At 49.0% G+C, this 19766-nt stretch overlaps 2 protein-coding genes across 3 annotated transcripts in view; both read left to right on the plus strand.

Moving 5' to 3' along the window:
• Window positions 1-2029: 2029 nt before the first annotated feature.
• On the plus strand, window positions 2030-7951 carry CENPA (centromere protein A). 2 transcript variants are annotated; one of them, XM_081156734.1, is made up of 5 exons: window positions 2036-2286; window positions 5212-5321; window positions 5832-5909; window positions 6213-6363; window positions 6740-7951. In XM_081156734.1, exons 1-4 carry the CDS (start codon window positions 2187-2189, stop codon window positions 6345-6347), a joined length of 423 nt encoding a protein of 140 aa, XP_081012860.1. In that variant the 5' UTR covers window positions 2036-2186; the 3' UTR covers window positions 6348-6363; window positions 6740-7951. The 2 variants fall into 2 exon arrangements, with proteins under 2 accessions (XP_081012861.1, XP_081012860.1); XM_081156735.1 differs by lacking the exon at window positions 5832-5909 and having other exon boundaries at window positions 2030-2286.
• A 2204-nt stretch (window positions 7952-10155) lies between these two features.
• DPYSL5 (dihydropyrimidinase like 5) overlaps window positions 10156-19766 on the plus strand; it is a 61181-nt gene continuing 51570 nt past the window's right edge. Inside the window, exon 1 of the mRNA XM_081156594.1 lies at window positions 10156-10298. The gene's annotated coding sequence lies outside the window, so the exon portion shown is untranslated. The remainder of the gene's footprint in view (window positions 10299-19766) is intronic.

Consider the following 19766-nt stretch of genomic DNA (forward strand, 5'->3'; position numbering starts at 1 on the left):
CTGGCCTTTTAGAGCCCTGGTTGTAGGATCTTCTGTTGTGGGAGGCAGTGATTTTCAACCAGTGTACCACAAGAATTTTTAAAACATGCAATAGCTATTTAGTCAGGGCACTGACCTCTTTTCCCTTAGACTGTCAAAAAAAATGACAACAGCCAACACAATAGCCATCCAGAGTGAATGAATCAACATGATACCTATTTTTTTTGTCATATTGCCAAAAAATATATTTTTTGGTGTGTCACAGAATTTTAGTAATTAGTTTATGTATGCCAGGAGATGAAAGAGGCTGAAAATTGCTGGTGTAAGGACATTATGCTAAGTGAAATATATTCAGTTAGAGAAAAACAAATACAGTATGATCTCTCTTCTATGTGGAATCTTTTTTTTAAAAAAAAAACAAAAAACCTTTCTACCTTGTTTTCTACTTCAGTAGAGCAAAGTCGGAGCTATACGTCTAAAGCAGAATTAATGAGTGAAGATTTGCTTTGATTAATGGGTGCTGAGGGCTGGGGTAGCCTCTGTGCCGACCTGGATTACTGAAAAACAATCATATTTCTGTGATTTGACTGCACCTCAAAGAATTCAATTAAACATTCCTTCCTTTTCTTCCCTTCTCTTTATTTCTTTCTAGTGGTAAAATATACACAACATAAAACTTACTATTTTGACTATTATTAAGTGTACTCAGTGGCATTAAATATGTTCACAACCATCACCATCCATCTCCAGGACTTTTTCATCTTCCCAAACGGAAACTCTGTGCCCATTAAACACGAGCTCCCCATTCCTTCTCCCCCAGCTCCTGGCAACCACCACCCTACTTTCTGTCTATGTTTTGACTGCTCTGGGCACCTCAGATAAGTGGAATCCTACAATATTTGTACTTTTGTGTCTGGTTTATTTTGCTTATCGTAATGTCTTCAAGATTCATCCATGTTGTAACCTGTGTCAGGATTTACTTTCTTTTTCGGGCTGAATAATAGTCCGTTGTATAAATATACCACAATGTGTTTACTCATCCATTTGGGCATTTTTGGCTATTGTGAATAACACTGCTATGAGTATTAGTGTACAAATACTGTTCAGGTCCTTGCTTTTAATTCTTTTGAGTATATTCCCAGAAGTGGAATTGCTGGATCATATGCTAATTCTATGTTTAATTTTTAGACCAACTGCCATACTGTTTTCCTCTGTGGATGCACCATTTTATATTCCCACCAGCAGCAGTGAACAAGTGTTCCGTGAAATCTCTAATTTTGTAATGACATTTTTCCTAATATAGTATATGTCAACCGTAGAACAATTAGAAAATGCAAGAAAGCAAAGCCTAGAAAGTTAAATCCCCTTTATTCTCACTGCCCAGTTCTATACTTGACTTGTATGCGGATTATCCACAGCGGGAAAGGAAGGTAACGATTCCCTGGGACAATTATATTGTAATGCTGGAGAATGTGGCCCAAAAATGGTGCTGAGGCCTGCCCTGCCTGACCCTATCGACGGATCCGGACCCTGCTATCCCACCACCCTAATCATCAATAACGTACATGCAGTTAAACTGGCTTCTGAGTCATATCGACGGGGTGTTCCCAGGAGGGTCACAGGCGGGACATGGGGTTGTCACATTCTCTGTAGGTCTGTCTCTTCATCGTTAAACGCTATCTCTGAGTAGATAGGCAAAACATAAAATGTTTGAGCAAAGTGATTAGCGAGAAACCCGGTCTACAAACGCAGCTACGTCTCCAGAGGCGAGCTCTCATTTTTCCACCAGAGGGCACCCGAGGACGTAAGTCTGACAGCACAGCCACAAACCAGTAGAGGGCGGGAGAAGTTCCCGCCTCCTTTCACTTCCCCAAGTGTCCATTGGCTGATCCCACCGTCGATCCGCCATGTCCCCGCTTCCTCTCCCTATCACCGCCGCCCTTAGCCTCTCGGCCTGTGCTCTCATTGGTCTCCCCCGTAGTCGCTCTGCTCCAGCGGCAGCCACTGAGAGTCGCAGGATTCGGGTTTTAAAAAACGCCGGCAGGAATCGGCGGAGCGGGCCCTTTGAATCCCGGGCCGCGCTCTGGGCTAGGGACGCGTCCCCAGGCCACGTGACCCGGGCGCTCCTCCGCCTCCCCGAGACCCCCTTTCCCCCCGGACCCAGCAGACGGAGAAGGAACCGCGGGGCCGAGACCTCCGCGCCAGCCATGGGCCCGCGCCGCCGGGGCCGAAAGGCCGTGACCCCAAGAAGGCGCGCCGCGAGCCCGGCCCCCGCCCCGACCCCTCCCCGGCGGGGCGCCCCCTCAGGTAACCCGGCGCAGCCCCTTCCCCTCCGAGCCCGCCTCCCTGCAGCCTGTCCGTAGGCGAGCACGGCCGGCCCCGCGTGCCCACTTCCCAGACGGGAAGACCGAGGCTCGCTTGCTGAGCCTGGCATCCCCCCGATCTCCCGGCTCCTGGCCCGCAGGCCTCGCAGCGTCTGCTCGGGGCAGGTCCCTAGCTCCGCGGCGGGCGAGGGACTGGGGAAGGCAGTTCCGAGGGGGAGAGGGCACTGGCCCAGACAGCCTGCTCCTACTGCTAATTCTTCTTGATCCTACTAGCGTTTATGGCGTGCTTACCCCTCACTAGGCACTGTGTTCAACTCCTTACCTGAATTATCTCAACTTTATACTGTGACCATTGGACAGATGAGAACTGAGGCGCTGACAGGCTAAGTAACTTGAAGAAGGTCACACAGCTTATTCTGGCCCACACGGGTTTCCTACAAGTCGGTGTTCGTGCTTTTTTAAATTGCAAACTTATTGGCTGCTTTTTGTATTTCAAACAATGATTCTATTAGAAGGTGTCCTTCTAGGCTTGTTCGGTTGGTTTTCCCATCCATGAGCGGCTGTGCTGAACCCTAACCTGTGCCCTTAACTCAGGCAGAGCTCCCACCCTGTTCCCTTTGGGAGGTGTGCGCCCAGAAAGAAGACTGGCCTGTGGGCCTCGGTGTCTGGACTCACCCACACTGCGATCAGCGCTTCACTTGTCTACTGCTACAGAGCTAAGAGCAGGGTGGAAAGAAGTACCTTATAGATTATTTATAGATGTTACCACTGCCAATGGGAGTGGCTTTTTTTCCTTTCCTAAAAAAAATAACCTTTGCATCCAGCCGACTTGCTGGATTCTCTTGTTAATCCTAGCAGTCTTTTAGTTGCTTAATTGAAATTTTTAACTAGGCTATTATATTGTCCACAAATAATGACTTTTGAATCTTTCTCACTTGTATACATTTTCTTTCTTATTGTATTGTATTAGTGAGGCCCTGAGGCTAGTATTGAAATAAGGGCAGTGTTTTGGCCATCTTTGTCTCGTTCGTGATTTTCACGGGAACATTCGTTAAGTGTGACGTCTGCTGTTGCTTTCCTACGTAGAAGCATCGCTCTACTGCTGGTTAAATTAAATGTTTTATCACAAATGGACGCCCAGCGTTTCCTGGCAGTCTAACTGCACTGGTCTGGCAGTCTTGCTTTTCCTTTGCCCAAGGACGACTCCATACCTTTTTCTTCCCCTGAATTCCTACAACTCCAGACCCCCACCTCGCTCTCAGCTGATGATGACCCTGCTTCAGGCTTCACTGAGGAAATAGAAGCCTCCAGACTGGATTCCCCTCATCTTCTCACAACAGAGAACCTAGGTGTCCCCCTTCCTGTCAAAAGCTCCTCCTCCTCCTACTGGGCCTTGGTCACATTCTCCTATCTTCCCAGGAGCTGTTACCTTCTCCACCTGCACTTGGCATTACATTTGAACTCCTTACATTGGCATTCTGCAAGTGTGCTCCGCTGTTTCGACCTAAAAATGAAGGGCGGGGGTGGTTCCTTGTCCCCATAGCCCCGTCTCCCCCATACTCCCCATTTCTCTACTGTCCTTCATAGCTACTCTTTTTAAACTAGCAGGACTTAAGTCTACACACATGTCTGTTGCCTGTCTTCCCGGTCATCCTTCAACTCATTTCCGCCAGACTCTCCACACCACTACCGCTCCCTCTAGTGCACTTGAACCACTCTTGTCAAGGTCACTAGCTACTTTCGTGTTACCAAACCCAATAGACATGCCTGTGCTTTTTTCTTACTCTGTCTCAGAAGCATTGGACACAGTGGAGCACTTTCTCTTTGAAACACTCTGTCCCCTTGGCTTCCCCAATACCACACACTGCAGTTCCTGCTTAGTGTTTCTTACTCCCTGGGCCACCTCTCTTCAGTATCTTGATGTTGGACTTCCTTAGTGTCTCTTTCCTTTCCCCAGGTGGTCTCATCCCTTCCCGTGACTCTTAATACCACTCATATATCGACAGCTCTCACACTTTTGTTTCGGTCAGCTATCTTTTAATGTTCTTGTTTTCTAATAGATAGATCTTGAGGCTGTACATTTTCCTCTAGTACTATTGGCTCTATCTCATAAGTTTTCAGATGTAAATTTTATTTTTACTCATTTCTAAATAGTCTCATTTCAATTAAATTTCCTCTTGAACACAAGAGTTAGAAAAAATTTTTTAGTTTTTGTATTCCTGCGTTTTTAATTTCTGATCAGAGAGTTTGACTTTTTTAATTTCTACTTTGGGGAATGTTTTTAAGATTTCTTTCTTTTTATTGCTGTTGGAATTAGGATTTGAGCCACACACTTTGACTCCATAGCCCAACAGCCCAACATTGGTACTGAGTTATGGCATTTCTGAGGCCCCACCTTGGCCACTGGTGAGCTCTGGCGAAATGTCTTCACCTCTCTGGGCCTAAGGATAACCAAGGCAAGGGAACTGTACTGGATACTCTCTCAGATTCCTTCCAGCTGACCTCCCACCCCGCACACACACACACCAAGAAAAAAGACGTAAAAACAAAATAACTGGGTTCCCAATCTAGGTGGGAAAAATAGAAGAGATGTACAAAGTACTGTGGGGCCCAGACAGGGGAGGTGACCCACCAGTTTAGAAAGGATTGAGAGTCAGGAAACGCTGCATGCGAGAGTTGACATTTAAGATTATACCATCAAAGGGTCATTCATTCATTTAACAAATATTTATTCAGCACCTCTCTGCTGTTTTCTAGTTGCTGAAGATAGCTGCAGTGAATAAAATAGACAAAAGTGTCTGCTTTTGTGGATATTACAGTCTAGCAATTTGACGGGTTGACAGCCAAGACTGGAGGCGCCACCTGTTTCCTACTGCACCTCACCCGTGTGACTCCGCTCTTTTGCTAGGCGCCCCCTCCCGTCCATCCGCTCGCCGGAGACATCTGGTTCTGAGGGAGATCCGAAACCTTCAGAAGAGCACACACCTACTGCTAAGGAAGATGCCCTTCTGCCGCCTGGTGAGCTCCAGGGGGCTTCCAGCCAACCCCACGCTGCCTCCTTTCTTTCAATTTACCCAGTATTGGGGCCCCTATCATCTCTTGCCCAAGTGGCCAAGAGACCTCTTCTCTAACTAGTAGAGGACCCTTCATCTTCTGGAAACATGAGCCTGCCAAGAGTACCTTCCAATTCTTTATGGAATTAATTTCCAACCCCCACCACCTTTGAAACTGTGTTGTTTGATTATGTAAATGGAAACCCTCCCATCCATCCATCCTTTCATCCCTGCCCTCCCCTGGGAGACTGCCTCCTCTCTCCGCCACCAGTAAGAGACATGCCAATTCCTAAGCTCCCAGGAGTTGGTACCTGCTACTAGTTAGGTCCTAAAGTTAAGGACCAGGAAGGAGTAATGGAAATGAAGATTGACAGAGACTCACGAAGAGAGTCTTATCTTCTCTCGAGTCTCTCTTTTACTCTCTGCTCCTCCCCACTTCCCTTCTCCTTTGCCTCCCATCTCCACTCCTTCACAGGTAAGAGAAATATGTGTTAAATTCACTCGTGGTGTGGACTTCAATTGGCAAGCCCAGGCCCTGTTGGCCATACAAGAGGTAAGGAGGGGGCCGTGGTACAGTTGGGTGAGGGCTGAGTATGGGAGAAAGGTGTTGTGGAGCTCCACGGGGCTGGCTGTGGAGTGTCACGCTCACTCATGCCTCCTTGCAAAGAGCCACAAGGACACCCAGGGTTTGGAGGCTGGACCTGGTCTGGCAGTAGCAGAATTCCCAGGCAGTTCAGTCTCATTCGGTGAACAGTCTTTCCTATAGTCCTTTGAGCCCTACTAAGTGTAGCAGGTCCCCAAGGGAAAAGCAGCCTGTGCCCCCTTGCCTAGGTCAGTCTACTGTTTCTGTCCCCAGGCGGCAGAAGCATTTCTAGTACATCTCTTTGAGGACGCCTATCTCCTCTCCCTCCATGCCGGCCGTGTTACTCTCTTCCCGAAGGATGTGCAGCTGGCCAGGAGGATCCGAGGCATCGAGGAAGGGCTGGGCTGAGCTGCCGCCTGCCCCTGTAAGCCTTTCCTGCTCCCAGAGAGGGGGGCTGGGGCAGGGAGGAGCACCCCACTTCCCATCAGTGGGGAGGTGGGAGTTTCTCTGAAGGAACTTCTCTTCTCCATCCTTAGTCCCTGGCTGTCTTGCCTTCCCTTTGTTCTTGAGAAAAAGTTTGACCTGGTTTTACCTTTAATATTTGGGACTCTATGGCTCATGCCCTTTTGTACAATGTTAAATAAAGACATTTTTCTATTAAGTGATGACCAGACAACCCGGATTTCTGACAGAGTTAAGCCTCTTCGTCTTATAAGGACCAGATGACCTCATTTTGATTAAGAGAAGGTTTTCTTACTTTTGAAAATGCCTTGTTAGTAAATGTGATTCCTTAATTTCAGGGATGATACCAGGGACTCTTTCTGGAGCTGGGACCAGATCCATGGAGTCTGAGGTGCTGCCTGGACTTGGCTGTCTCTGAGTAGAGTGTGTATGTTGCTCTTGTAATTGTTTTTTTTAATGAAGGAGCAGACTGCATGGCTCTCCTCCGCGACAGAGGTAATATACAGGAAAATCAACATAGTTCCAGAGGCCTGAGAATTATTTTCAGATAAAGAGTCTCAATGGTTGACTTCAGTTTGTAAATTATTCATATGACTGCTTAGTGATTTTGAAGACATCAGATTTGCTGATATTTGCTTATAATTTTGGATCTTACTGAACCATTTAAATTCCTCCCCTTGCCCCTCCATTTAAATTTTTTACCATATGTATATTTACTTCTATTTAACACATAAGGGGAAAAATAAGAAAAGAACACTTCAGTCAGTTGTATGGGAGAGCCCGGCACTTCTAGCATACAAATCTCTGTCCTTCAGATTAACTTCATTGGTGGCAGCAGCAAGTGCTGATTTGGACGGTGGCTGTCAACAAATGTAGCTTCTCAAAGACTCAGTTGGGGTGGGGATTGAAAACCTTTTAAGGTTTAATGTTCTGGTTCTTCTTAGTAAATTTCTGTCAAAATCATTCAGAAAAGCTAACTTAATAGAATTTTATTATTTGTAAATCACAGAAGATGTAACATAGTTTATATTTTAGAATTTTTCATTCCAGGATTTTAAAGGTCTTTTCAATGTATTGACAGGTATTTTTATAACTGCTTTGTGGAGAGATAATAAAAATAATAATTCTTGAATGAGAAAAGTTTAAACCAAAGTTACTGTTACAGCATACATATATATTTTGTGTGTTAACATTAAGTTCTTCGTTTATACACTTTTGCAAACAGCTAAAATTTAAACAAGAGAATTGAGGGATGTGTTTTTGCCTCCAGTGGAGTAGTGTACAAGCAGATAAAAACCTTGCCCTTCTCTCGTAGCTGAAAGCATTTTAAGAGATTTCCAGACAATGGGAAATGCCACCAGAAGAGTTTAGATTTTGTGTCTGGTAAAAATGATTAGTGAGGGCAGACTCGTCAGCGGAATTCAGAGACAAACTAAAGAGAAGGACCAAGTTCTATTGTTTAATACATTTTAACCCTTTGGAAAATCTTGTTTGACCTCAACTCATATTTATGCTGGCATTCAAATAAAGCTTACCTACCTATGAATATATTTAAAGTTCTTGTCAGAGCGATATTAGTTAGAAGATTATTGTCTTCCTCTAGTTTTCTTCAAATTGTACCAACCGAGACACCACTACAACCAACACGTCCACATGTCACATGCCCTTTATAGGCATTTCCTCATGTAATTATCACAGCGAGGGTAAAAGAACGTATTATGATCCCCACATTCTGTGGGGGAGCTAAAGCTCAGATGGGTTAACTCTCCAAGGTCAAGTATCTAGAAAGTGGCACAAGTGCTCCAACCTAGGGATGTATGACACCAAGCCCTGTGTTCTTCCGATTTTCCAGGAGCAAGAGCCTAGATTATAAATAAATATAAATAAATAAAGCTAAAATCAACTACTGAGGACATTTACAACCTCAGGTTTGGGTGCGACTTTCATCAATGTCCCAGGTCGACAGATGATTTCTGAGCAGCTCTTTTCTGACCAGAGGAGGTGGGCCCAAGAAAGCAGAGTCCAAATGAGGGCCACTAAATGGTGCAGAGGACTCTTCCTGCCACTAGAGGGCTCCCTCCCCTTAGGCAAAAAGTGTAGCACGGAAAATATACTGCTGCTGCCGTGAGGCGGAGCTGGGCTCCGCGGCGCCTGCCTCCTGGAGCTTTAATCCATCTTTCCTAAATCCCGGGATCAGCGCAGAGCTTGGCCAGCGCCTGGAGGAATCCACAGGGCAGTGCCCCAACCTGAGGCAGTGGGGAAAGGAAGAGCTACTTCTAAATTTTCACAGCCACATCCCAGGCTCCCTTGAGTTGGGGCTGCTGTGGGGTGGGCCCTAGGCTCGTTTCGGGGCTCCCAACATAAACTCGTGATTGGGGGGGGGGGGGGGAGCAGAAAAGTAAACCTCCCAAGAGATGTGGAACCTCAATGGAGGTAATCCAGACGTGCATCCCCCAAATGCCAGCCTGGCCTGGTCCAGGTCCTAGGCCCACCGCAAAGGACCACAAGGAAAGTGGTCCACGGCCACCTCACTTCGACGGGCTCTGCGGCCAGCGCCCCATGTAGATTTTGCTGAGGGGAGGGGGCACCCTCCAGAGTTGTGAAACACCGTTTTGTTTGAAAATACCCCGCAGAGGGATCACCTCTCAGGGCTGCGCAGCTGCAGCCCGGGAACTCCCTCACCTTCACCCCTTCCCGGGCCCGGCAGGGGAGGGGCTTCAGCAGCACACTGGGTTCCCCCGGGAACCCCGGGATGGAACTGGAAGTAAGGATTCAACGCTGTATTTTTAACAGCATATCAATAGTTTTGCCTTCGGAGTGACATTAAGTCAAAAGAGGCAAATGACTAAACAGTATCTAAACTATTACTGCAACTACATAAAACAACACGGTAAAGGCTTGAGAGGGGATCGGGGAAGTGGTACGAAGGCGTGATGACCCTCCCTCTCTTTTTTTTAGATTTGTTTTTGCTAAATTATGTGCGCATTTAAAACGTGAAGAAAAAAGGTGAAGCAAACGTAAATTGAATTATATAGGACCGGCAGCTGGGCCGGAGAGCTCCGGATGGAGAAGCCCTATTCAGCGCCACCGAGAGTGAACTCGGCTGGAGCCACAACAGAGGGGAGATGCGAGCGCAGGTGACCCAGAGTGGCTGTCCACCTGGTACGTGAGAACAGCTGACCTCCCCGCCCTCTCCATCCTGGAATCCCGCCCAGCGCCCACTTCGGAGGCGTCGGTCGGGGTCTTGGCAGGAACCAGGAGGGTCTAGCCCGGCCTGCAGGGAAGGGCAGGCCCCGCAGCCGCCGGGGAGAGGCCGCCGGACATTGTTTCAGCCCCTCGGGTGGGGTCCTGCAGGGGGAGGGGAGGCGGTCTGCCCTCGGGACCCGCCGCGTAGCCCTCCCGGGGGACAGGTGCATCTGCAAGTCTGAGCGCCGGTGCTTTGTGAACGGTCGGGAGTCACCACGCAAACCCCACGGAACGCGGAGCAGGTCTCCATGGGAGTCGGCGGGTTCCCCGGCCGCGCCCTCGGTCCCCTCCGGGACCCCGACCCCGCAGTAGGGCCTGTCGGGAGTTGTAGTCCCAAGGCGGCTGCCGAGAGCCGCGCGGAAGATGCAGGGCGCCGCCCGCCGCCGCCTCCCCCTAACCTGCTAGAGCGAGGTGGGGGGCACAGGGGCGGAGCGGCGGGAGCCGCGATTGGCCGAGGTGGCCTCCAGCCCCCACCCACGCCCCTCCCCCGCCGGCGGCTCGGGACTCCAGCGCGCGGCGCGCCAAGGCGGCCACTGAGCGAGCGCGCGTGCAGCCGCCGCCGCCCCGAGCAGCCGCAGCTCCGGCGCCGCGGCGAGACCCGCGAGAGACCGACGGACCCGCGGACCCTCGCAGCCGCAGCATCCTGGAAGAGTGGGTGATGGCGGGGCGGGCGGTGGGCTCATTCTCCCCGGCCTGGGGCGCCGATCTCACGACCTCTGTATCTCTGAGAGGCGCACAAAAGGGCGGGGAGTGGTGTGCGCCTGGGGGCCCGGCTGCAGGGAACTCCGGGAGAGGATGATTTGGGGGTGTGGGCGGCGATCGCGGCCAAACCGCGGCCCGAATCGGGTCCTCTTTGTACGCCCTGCGCCCACAGGCCGCCGTGCGGTGCCTTGTTCTCAGGAGGCGTTTAATGTGTGCTCGTGGGATTGCGAGGAACTGGGGTGAGGCGGCGGCATGGTTGAAAGGGTCTCACTCCCGGGACGCAGTAGGCGCCCAGCCCGCTCGCCCGGGCGCGGTGGAAGGCAGGGGCTGGGCCGGGGCTGCTCGGGCTGCGGGCCCGTCCTGCCCGAGTCCCCAGCTCGCCGCTGCCCCTGCCCCCGCCCCCGCCCCGCCCCGCCCATACACGCGCACCCTTCGTCCGTCTCGCCTTCGAGCCGGGCCCGGCGGTCGGTTCCACCCGCCTGGCTAACGGAGCGGACGCCTGCGGACGACTCGCCTGCTGCCTCCGAGGCACCTGCCTGAACCACAAAGGCCGCCGCCGCCGCCTGTGCCTCCGCCGGGCCCGAGAGGGCGCCGAGCTGGATCCCTTCGCTCGAGCCCAGCGCGGGAGCCCTGCCCACAGCGCCGAGCCCGGCGGGCGAGACAGCGACTCCCCGGGCCTGGGTAGGGGGCAGGAGTCCGAGTGGGGCGAAGCTGGGGTGGGGAGGGGCGGAGGCGAGGCCGCCGTGTGAGAAAAGATGGGGCGATGGGGAGGCTGGGTGGGGACAGGTGCCTGCGTCTGGGAGGAGGGAGAAGCGGAGACCGGGGTTTGAGGGGGAAAGAGGGGGGCGGAGGGCGGGTCTGGGGAGGAAGGGAGGGAGCTTGCTGCGAGTGGCGAGAGCCGGCGCTGCTGAAGAATAGTCGGCGAGGGGGATGCTGGAGGGCGGAGACCGTCTGGGTGGGAGGCTGGGCCCGGGGAGGAGGCTGGTGCGCGTGGGGAAGGGCGGCCTCCGGGGAAGGGGGAGGGGGGCGGGCAGCTGGGAGGCGCGTCTCGGCCGAGGACCAGCAGCTCCTTGCGCGCGGCCTGGAGGTCCAGGTGGCCGGCTGGGCGTGGCTCCTGGACCCGGCCACAGACGCGGGTCTGGGACCGGACTGGTCTGTCCCCGCAGGGAGCTTTGTCTCTCTTCTTGATACAAGCCCGTGGGGACTCCTAGGGTTTTGTGATCAGCCGCAGCGCCGCAGGCACACCCTTTTCTTCGGGGAGCTGAAAGGCTTGGTCCAGTGGCAGATGCTGCCAGGCAGGCGGGATGGGAGCCGTCTCCCGCCGGGGCGACCAGGAGAACAATAGCCCGACGGCGAACCAGGGCCCCCCCAGAACTCCTGCGCAGTTTTCCGGTGCAGAAAATGCTCCCGGAGCAATCTCAGGGCACATGCTCATCTTGGGGTCTGTGTTGGGGCACCAAGCCCCGCCGTTAGCGCCCGGGTGGGGGTCCCCCCCCGCCCCCCGCCCCTCCAGGCTGTGGGGAGGGCAGACAGCCGCGGCTCCGGCGTCCCTGCCTCCTGGTTGCGGCGCCGCCGCCTGCCCCTCGCTGCTGACCAGCAGCCCAGACGTGGCCTGGCGACTGGGCGGCGATCCGGAGGTCGCCTTGGTGCCGAGCGGGCTCCCTGAGCATCTGGCTTTGTCTGGGGAGGCGGCCACATCGCAGGGAGCAGTCGGGGCTGGTGGGGATTGTGGTAAATACGAAGCGGCGTGGAGATGACCCGCCATGGGTGCGGCTCCAGGGCTCAGAGCCTGCAGCCAGGGGACCAGCGCTTCCCTTTGCCAGTGACCACACCCAAGCCGGTACCTCCATCCTTTGCAGATTTCGCCCATATTGTCTGCTGACCTCAGACAGGGACCACTCTGTGATGGGAGGTGGCTGCTTGCCCATGGGAAAGCCGATGAACAGCAGTGGAAACACAAAACAAGGATCCAACAGAGCTTCCCTGCACTCATAGCCTTGCCCTCTGGCTAAGCTGCGGCCTCTTGAGGTGTGAAATGCCAGCCCCGAACCAGAATTCCGTTTTAGCTGATATTAAAGGCGACTCTTTATCATAAGGTTTATCATTTTAAATTGCCATTCATTAAAATAGAGCAAGGCAAAAGCATTTTCATATCAGAGTGGAGGAAGCTTGGCTAAATGACAGCATCGTAGGATGAATCAATGTGACTTATATTTGCCATTAAGTTATCTGATGCGTCTTCCGGTCGTCTTCACCTAGCCTTGAAACCTCAAAACGTTCTTTCTTAACCAGGTTGATGCGTAAGGTGAGGGGCTGTGATGGGACCGTTGGTCCTTGCCCACACTGTATGGTAGTTGGTAACATGGAGATCTCTTGCCTGGTTTGTACCAAGTGGCCACGGTACAGCAGCAGTAGACTATCTTTGCTGGTTTAAAAGGATGGTGCTTTGCCCTGGCCAGCGTGGCTCAGCTGGTTGAGTTCTGTCCCATGCACGGAGAGGTGGCCAGTTCGATCTGTGCAGGGTTCAGGCTCAATCCCCGGTGGCGGGGCGTGCCGGAGGCAGCCAATCTGTGTTTCTCCCTCTCGTCGATGTTTCTTTCTCTCCCTCTCCCTTTCTGTCTCTCTAAAATGAATGGAAACCTATTTCTTTAAATTAAAATATAAAAGGATGGTGCTTTGAGAAGGTGGCTTTCAGAATTTACAAAACTAGTGAAAGGATTAGCTGGAATGTCGCACATTGTATGTTTTTAACTAAATTAATAGATCTACCTATCCCCAGAGTAGGTGAAAACCAGGCATCCTAATATTAGAAAACCAGTAATCTGAGGCTGGAGGTTTTTCTTGTGGAAAAGCACCAGTGGCAAGTGTTTTCATGTCATTACCCAAGGAAGAAAGTTTTAGGAGGGGATGTTTTCTTGTTTTATTCTTTTTGAAAGAATTTTTTGAATTTGTTTAAGGCTGTAATCCTGCCCTGCCCAGGTAGCTCAGTTGGTTAGAGCGTTGTCCTGATACACCAAGGTTTTGGGTTTGATCCCAGGTCAGGGCACATACAAGAATCAACCAATGATGCATAAATAAGTGGAAAAGCAAATTGATCTCTCTCTCTCCATCTCCCTCTCTCCCTTCCTCTCCTCTCTAAAAAAAAAAGAATTTTTTTAAAGTGTAATCCTGTTAAGGCATTGTGTGAACATCCAACCCAATGTTTTCCTCATGGTGGGGAGCTCATAGATAAGGAATGCCAGTATGACCAACCCATTTCTACAGGGAAGATGGAGAGAAAGCAGCCTTCCCCTCCCACCTCCTGTGACAATGCCCGGGAGATAGGGCCCAGAGGGGAGAGGCAGGTGGCCCTAGAAAGGACTGTATGTTCCCAGTATTCTGGAGTGCCATTCCTAAGTCCCATCTCCAGGAGCCTGGAGACCTTGGCTAGGTATACAGAAGATATTCATGGGACATGAAGAGCTGGCCATTTTCAGCATAGCCTCTCCAGGAGGCAGGTGTAACCAGGGTAGTTTCAGTATTCTCGGTGCACTGCATGCTTTCACCTCTAGAAACAGTCATACAGCAAGACAAGTTTACACACCTGGCCGAAATTTGGTTAGAGACTTGGTGTAAGCTCCATCTGTGGTACCCCCACCTCTCTCTGTTCCCCCTTCTGCCATGGACATCAGAGAGTTTCCCCTCCTTAACAACTCCTTCGACCCAGGATTCAGCATCATCCTGCATTAGCTCCTGGGACCTGTAGGCCAAAGGCCATCACACCTGTGGACAAACCTCTGGGGTAAATCAGGACTTAGATGCATATTGAGAGCCAGAGAAGTCGGTATTATTAGAAAAGAGTATCCAAGACCCAGCCTGTCTTTCTGGTGTAAAAGTTAACCAAATTCTGGTAGAATCTGATCCCGTACATGCATTTTTGTTTTCTGAACTTTAAGAAAATATTTCAGAATAGTCTTCTAAGGCTAGTTCACATTTCCTGTAGGCAAACGATAATACAGAAAACCTTTGTCAATGTGAAAACCTGTAGGAAGAAGTTGGTGTCACGAAATCAAATGAGAATAAACACATAAGAAGGTGTTTGATTTTATTGTACTGCTAGTGAATAAATAAGAAATCATCTCAAGATTGCTTTGCCTTAAATTTTTTATGTGAAGATCAAAGGTTCAAATGTGATGGTATGAATCTTTAATGAACTTTAATGTTTATGTGTAAAAGCAGACACATCACATGCTTTAACAAAAGAAATTCATGGTGGAATATTATTTATGATTTGTTCTATTTCAGTTTTTAAAACTCATTAATTTAAAATAAGTTCACTTAACCGTAGCATTTCCTGAGCCCCTCACGCCCTTCCATCAATCACAGCTCAGTTAGGTGCTTGTTTCTGTGCCTCCTCCCATCTGGATCCCCTCCTCACAATCCAGGCTCAGAAGCGATGTGCACAGGAGGGAGAAAGTGTCTGAGCCAGAAATCCTGGGGTCAAATGCCAACTCTGCCACTTTCTGTCTGTCTGTCCTTAGGTGAGTTACTTTTCTTTCAGAAACTCAGTTTCTTTGTCCATACAATGGAGATTATATGAACTAATATATGTATAGCACTGCCTGTATATGTATAGCAGTGCCTGGTACTTAGTAAGTGCTCAGTGAATGCTTGTTACCACCATCAGCAGCATCTTCATACTCTTCCCCCAGAATGTGTGCTCACAAATACAACGTTTGGATTCCCGTTTAGTCTTTCATCCCAAGGGCCCCGGCAGGCTGCTGTGGGTATCAGCAGTGGGAACAGAAAATGATGAGGACCCCTTTCCCAAGCTCCCACTTTTGCAAATAGTAGGAATAGCTCCGTGCTGAGGCTGAGCCTCTTTAAACACAGCTGTTTACAGCAGCTGAGAACTTGCAGAGTTCAGAATGTTTCAGAAGTGTTCTGACCCCAGCTCTGATGAATTATCCCCATGTGTAGAGTTGGCCTGGTGTCTCACCCTGCTCCTGCACCGTCTAAAGGAACAGGCACCTGTGGCTGGTGAGGTGCTGTTTGTTCAGAGGCTGTTCTGAGTGTGGGAAAAAGCGATCACATTTGGTTCATGGCAAATATTTGGGAATAAAAACATCTCAGGTTTTCCAGCTGAGAAGTAAACTCAGCACCACAGAATTACTTATTTAACAAACACTTTCAGAGTACTTACTCTGTGCTGGGGTTGTTCTAGTTCCTATGAGTTAGGTACTAGTATTATCCCCATTTTACAGATGAAGCAACAGAGGTACAGAAATTACCCAGCTAAAGAAGTGACAGAGCCAAGCCTCAAACTCAGGAGTCTGCTTAGAGTCTTTATAAGTTGGGATTCTCCAGAGAAACTGAACCAGTAAGGACTGGCGTATGTGATTGCGGGGCTGGCAAGTCCAATATGTGTAGGGCAGGCAGGCAGGCTGGAGATACTCAGGCAGGAGGTGATGCTGAGGTCTTAAGACAAAATTTCTTCTCCAGGGAAACCTCAGTTTTTCTCTGAAGGCCTTTCAACCGATTGTACGAGGCCCATCCATTATCAAGAAAAATCTCCTTTACTTAAAGTCAACTGATTGTAGATGTTAACTATCTACAAAATACACTCACAGCAACAAGTTGACACAGAAAACTAACCATCACAGGGTTCATGTTTTGAAGCACCACCCCAAGCTAAGAATCTTACACGTTGGTTATAAGATTTACAATAAACTAAAGATAATTCAGCAGTGGGCTGTCCCATTACAAAGTGGTGCTTCTTACCTACTTTGAATTTGACCTTCTTTTTCCATGCATGTAACTTCTAGCACAAAATAATTGCTCCAAGTAAGTGTTCAATAGATAATATTGAAAGAAGGAGCAACTGAATGATTTAGGTGATATTTTACAAGATTTTCCAGCCATTGAGACCTCTGGCTCCCCATTTAAATTCAAAATTGTTTTGCCCAAGTGAAGTGCAGGTTTTATGAATGACTGGATATTTTTGAAAAATGTGAATATCTGCATTTTGAATTGAGCATTGTGTCACTCCCCACCCCCCAACATCTGTCCACTTTCATTGGCTCAACAAAGTTTTTTGGGTCTGTCACTGCCTCAACTCCCTGTGAATGTGTCTCCCACACTTGAGCAGTGCCCAGCACTCAGTCACACCATCGCTGTGTCACTTCAGTGTCCATTCACAGACAGCTCCTTTGTTGATTTCTAGCCCGCCCGGGCTCGCTCTGGTTTCTCAGGCCTCGGGTCTTTATTCTCCCAGCTTTTGTCTGGGCCTGTCCTGCCCTTTGTCCTTCTGCAGAGCATGATCCACTATTCACGGAGGAGTCGCCTCCTTTCTTATTTTCACTGCTTCAACCAGTTCTGTTGTTGTGGATCAATATGTTCATTCTGTTACAAAAATTCAAACATAGCCCCCAGTTTTTCCATTTAATGTCCTTTTGCTCCTGTTTCCAACACATGTGGAATGCAACTTTAATGCAGTCACTTGGATTGTTTTAAATTTGCCATATTACCAATATGTGAACAATAGACATACATAAAATAGTAACTTTTGGGAGGGGGTAGAGGGTGAGGGTGTGTGTTAAAAACAATTGAAAAAAACTTTTTAGTGAAGTATAACATATACAGAAAAGTATACAAGATCATAAATGTAAACTTATCTATGTGATCTGCACCAGATCAAAAAACAGATTACCAGTACCCAAAAGCCCCCTTAAATCCCCTCCCAGTCACTACTCTTCCTCCAAGGTCACTCACCACTATCCTGGCTTCTTACCAGCTTTGCCTATTTTTGAACTTTTTACAGATAGAATCATAGAGTGGGAGTGCTCTTTCATAAGTGGCTTTTTTTTGCTCAATGTTACATCTGTTGCATTTAACTTGCCCGTTTTCATTGCTATATAGCATTTCATTACGTAAATGTACCCCGATTTACTTTCCCATTATGTTGTTAATGGGCATTTGGGTAGTTTCCAGTTGGGGGTTATCATGAATAGTGCTGTTGTGAACATTCCAATGCATGTCTTTTGGTGAACGCGCATGTGTTTCTGTTGGGGACGTACTTAGAAATGGAATGGCTGGGCCAAGGGCACCCATATGTTGTGTTTTAATAGACTGTGCTAAATAGTAAGATTAACGGTGACATTTTTTTAAAAAGATCATTCTCTGAGGTGTGCAATGCTGTGACTGAACTATTTTTAGAAACCCTAAAGGCTGGTAGAATGTGTGGCTTGATCAGAGATTGGTTTCAAACTCTTATTTTTCAACAAAAAATAGAACTTTAAGCTGTGTCTGACCAATTGGGGGAAGAAGGCATTCAGGCAGGGGGATGGGTGTAAAACTGCAGGGTGGGCCAAGGATGAGCTTGGCTGATGTCAGACTAGCAAGGCTTGGGCAGCAGGGGGAGAGGGGTGGACTGAAGGTGGGGAGGAGCAACTGAGCACATGGCCACCCCCATGCTTCCATCTCTTGCTGGCTTCTCCCCTTGGGGGGTCTGCATGCTCAGGAGAGTAACAAGGACGGGCCTGAGAGGGTGGGAGATGAGGAGACCTTGTCTTATCTGCAGGAGTTTACACACTCACTAGTTCCCCTGGGCCTCCAGACCACCCTCGGCAATTCCTGGTGAAAATCAATGACAGTATAATAATTAGCTGCCAAAATAAATTTAGTTTAGTGTGTGTGTGTTTAAGAAAATCCTGTGCATAAATGCAATGTGCTTTTTCTTTTTTTAAGCTTGTATTAAAATAATGACTTCCATTCCTCCTTTCTCTGAGAACCTTTGCTCATGTTCCTCGTGCTCCAAATAGCCAATAAATAGCACAGAAAATGCAGTATTTCCTCCTAATTGTAGAATCCTCTGTTCTCAGTTAAGATGTGTAGATAGGCTTGGGTGTTGTTTTTAAGTTTATCATGAGCTTGGAGTAACAGGAGCGTATTTTATTGTATAAAAATGTATCGTAACATATGTTTGGTCTTCATCCCCAGTTCCTGGCATAGAGCTCCTAAAATTCTTGTAATTTCCTGAGTGATTGGGGTGAGAGGAGTGTCTTTTCTTCTTTATAATAAGCCCCTTTCAACCATACCTGAGTTTATGCTAATAAGGTGACTCTCAAAGGATGGGAGCTGGTTGCCAAGGGAACCAACTTGATAATTAGAGAGTTGGAACTTTCAGCCCCATTTCCCACCCCTGACCCCACCTCTGGGGAGGGGGAAGGCTCTGGAGATCGAATTAATCACCAATGGCCAATGATTCAGTCAATCATGCCCATGTAATGGAGCCTCCATAAAAACCCTAAGGAGTTTGGAGAGCTTCCAGGTTGGTGATCACATCAAGGTGCTGGGAGGGTGGTGCGCTCGGAGAAGGTACAGGTCCACTCCTTTCCCCTTGCCCTGTGCATCTCTTCCATTTGGCTGTTCCTGAGTTTTATCCAGTAATAGCAAGTAAAGTGTTTCTCTGAGCTTTGTAAGCCATTCTAGCAAATTGTCAAACTCAAGGAAGGGATCATGGGAGCCTCTGATTTATAGATAATTGGTAGGAAGTACCGGTGACAACCTAGGGCATGTGACTGGCACCTGGAGTGAGAGCTGTCTTGTGGGACTGAGCCTTTAGCCTGGGAAGATCTGTGCTAACTCAAGGTATTCAGTGGCAGGGGCATTGTGAGCAGTTAAACAGTTTCCCTTAGATAGTACCACAGGTCCCCAACCAGTCCCCTTCGATGGATATTCAGTTTGTTTCCAGTGCTCGGGGTTCTGCCTTAACAGTGCTGCAGTGGCCCTCTCTGCCCACATCCTCTTACGTGCTTTTATTTCTATGGATGAAGTCCTAGAGGTGAGATTGCCGACCCAGAGATCTTCTAAAAATTTTAATAGAAGTCTTTTCAGGCTGTTTTCCAAAAGAATGTAATTCTCATTTCCATCAGCATCACCCCACAACACCTCCCAGCCTGCACCCTGCCTCCCCCAAGTCCTGTCCATGTCAAGTATCACCCTGGAATTTTTGCCACCCTGATGGATGTGAAGTGGTACCTCCTGTGCCTTTCATTTGCATCTCCTTGATTGCCGGATAGCTTGGACGTCTTTTTTTTTTTTTTTTTTTAATATATCTTTATTGATTTCAGAGAGAGGAAAGGAGAGGGAGAGAGAGAGAAACACCAATGATGAGAGTCATTGATCCGCTGCCTCCTGCACGCCCCCAACTGGGGATCGAGCCCACAACCCGGGCATGAGCCCTGACCGGGAATCGAATCCCGATCGCCTGGATCCTAGGTCGACGCTCAACCGCTGAGCCACGCCCGGCCGGGATTGAACCTCTTTTTATATGTTGTTAGTCATTACATTTGCTCTCCTGTGTATCACCCATTGGGATCCTGTGCCCATCTTTCTCATGGTTATACTTTCCTTATCAATTTGTAAGAGTTTATAGTT

The sequence above is a fragment of the Miniopterus schreibersii genome (genome assembly GCF_964146895.1).
Source record: "Miniopterus schreibersii genome assembly, chromosome: 13".
NCBI lineage: Eukaryota > Metazoa > Chordata > Mammalia > Chiroptera > Miniopteridae > Miniopterus > Miniopterus schreibersii.

What these genes read in the sequence shown, in the direction of transcription:
- CENPA (XM_081156734.1), top strand. Translation starts at nt 2,187, where the DNA reads ATGGGCCCGCGCCGCCGGGGCCGAAAGGCCGTGACCCCAAGAAGGCGC. An exon ending in CCGGCGGGGCGCCCCCTCAG is followed by an intron (nt 2,287 to 5,211) that starts GTAACCCGGCGC and finishes CTCTTTTGCTAG; the next exon opens with GCGCCCCCTCCCGTCCATCC. An exon ending in AGATGCCCTTCTGCCGCCTG is followed by an intron (nt 5,322 to 5,831) that starts GTGAGCTCCAGG and finishes ACTCCTTCACAG; the next exon opens with GTAAGAGAAATATGTGTTAA.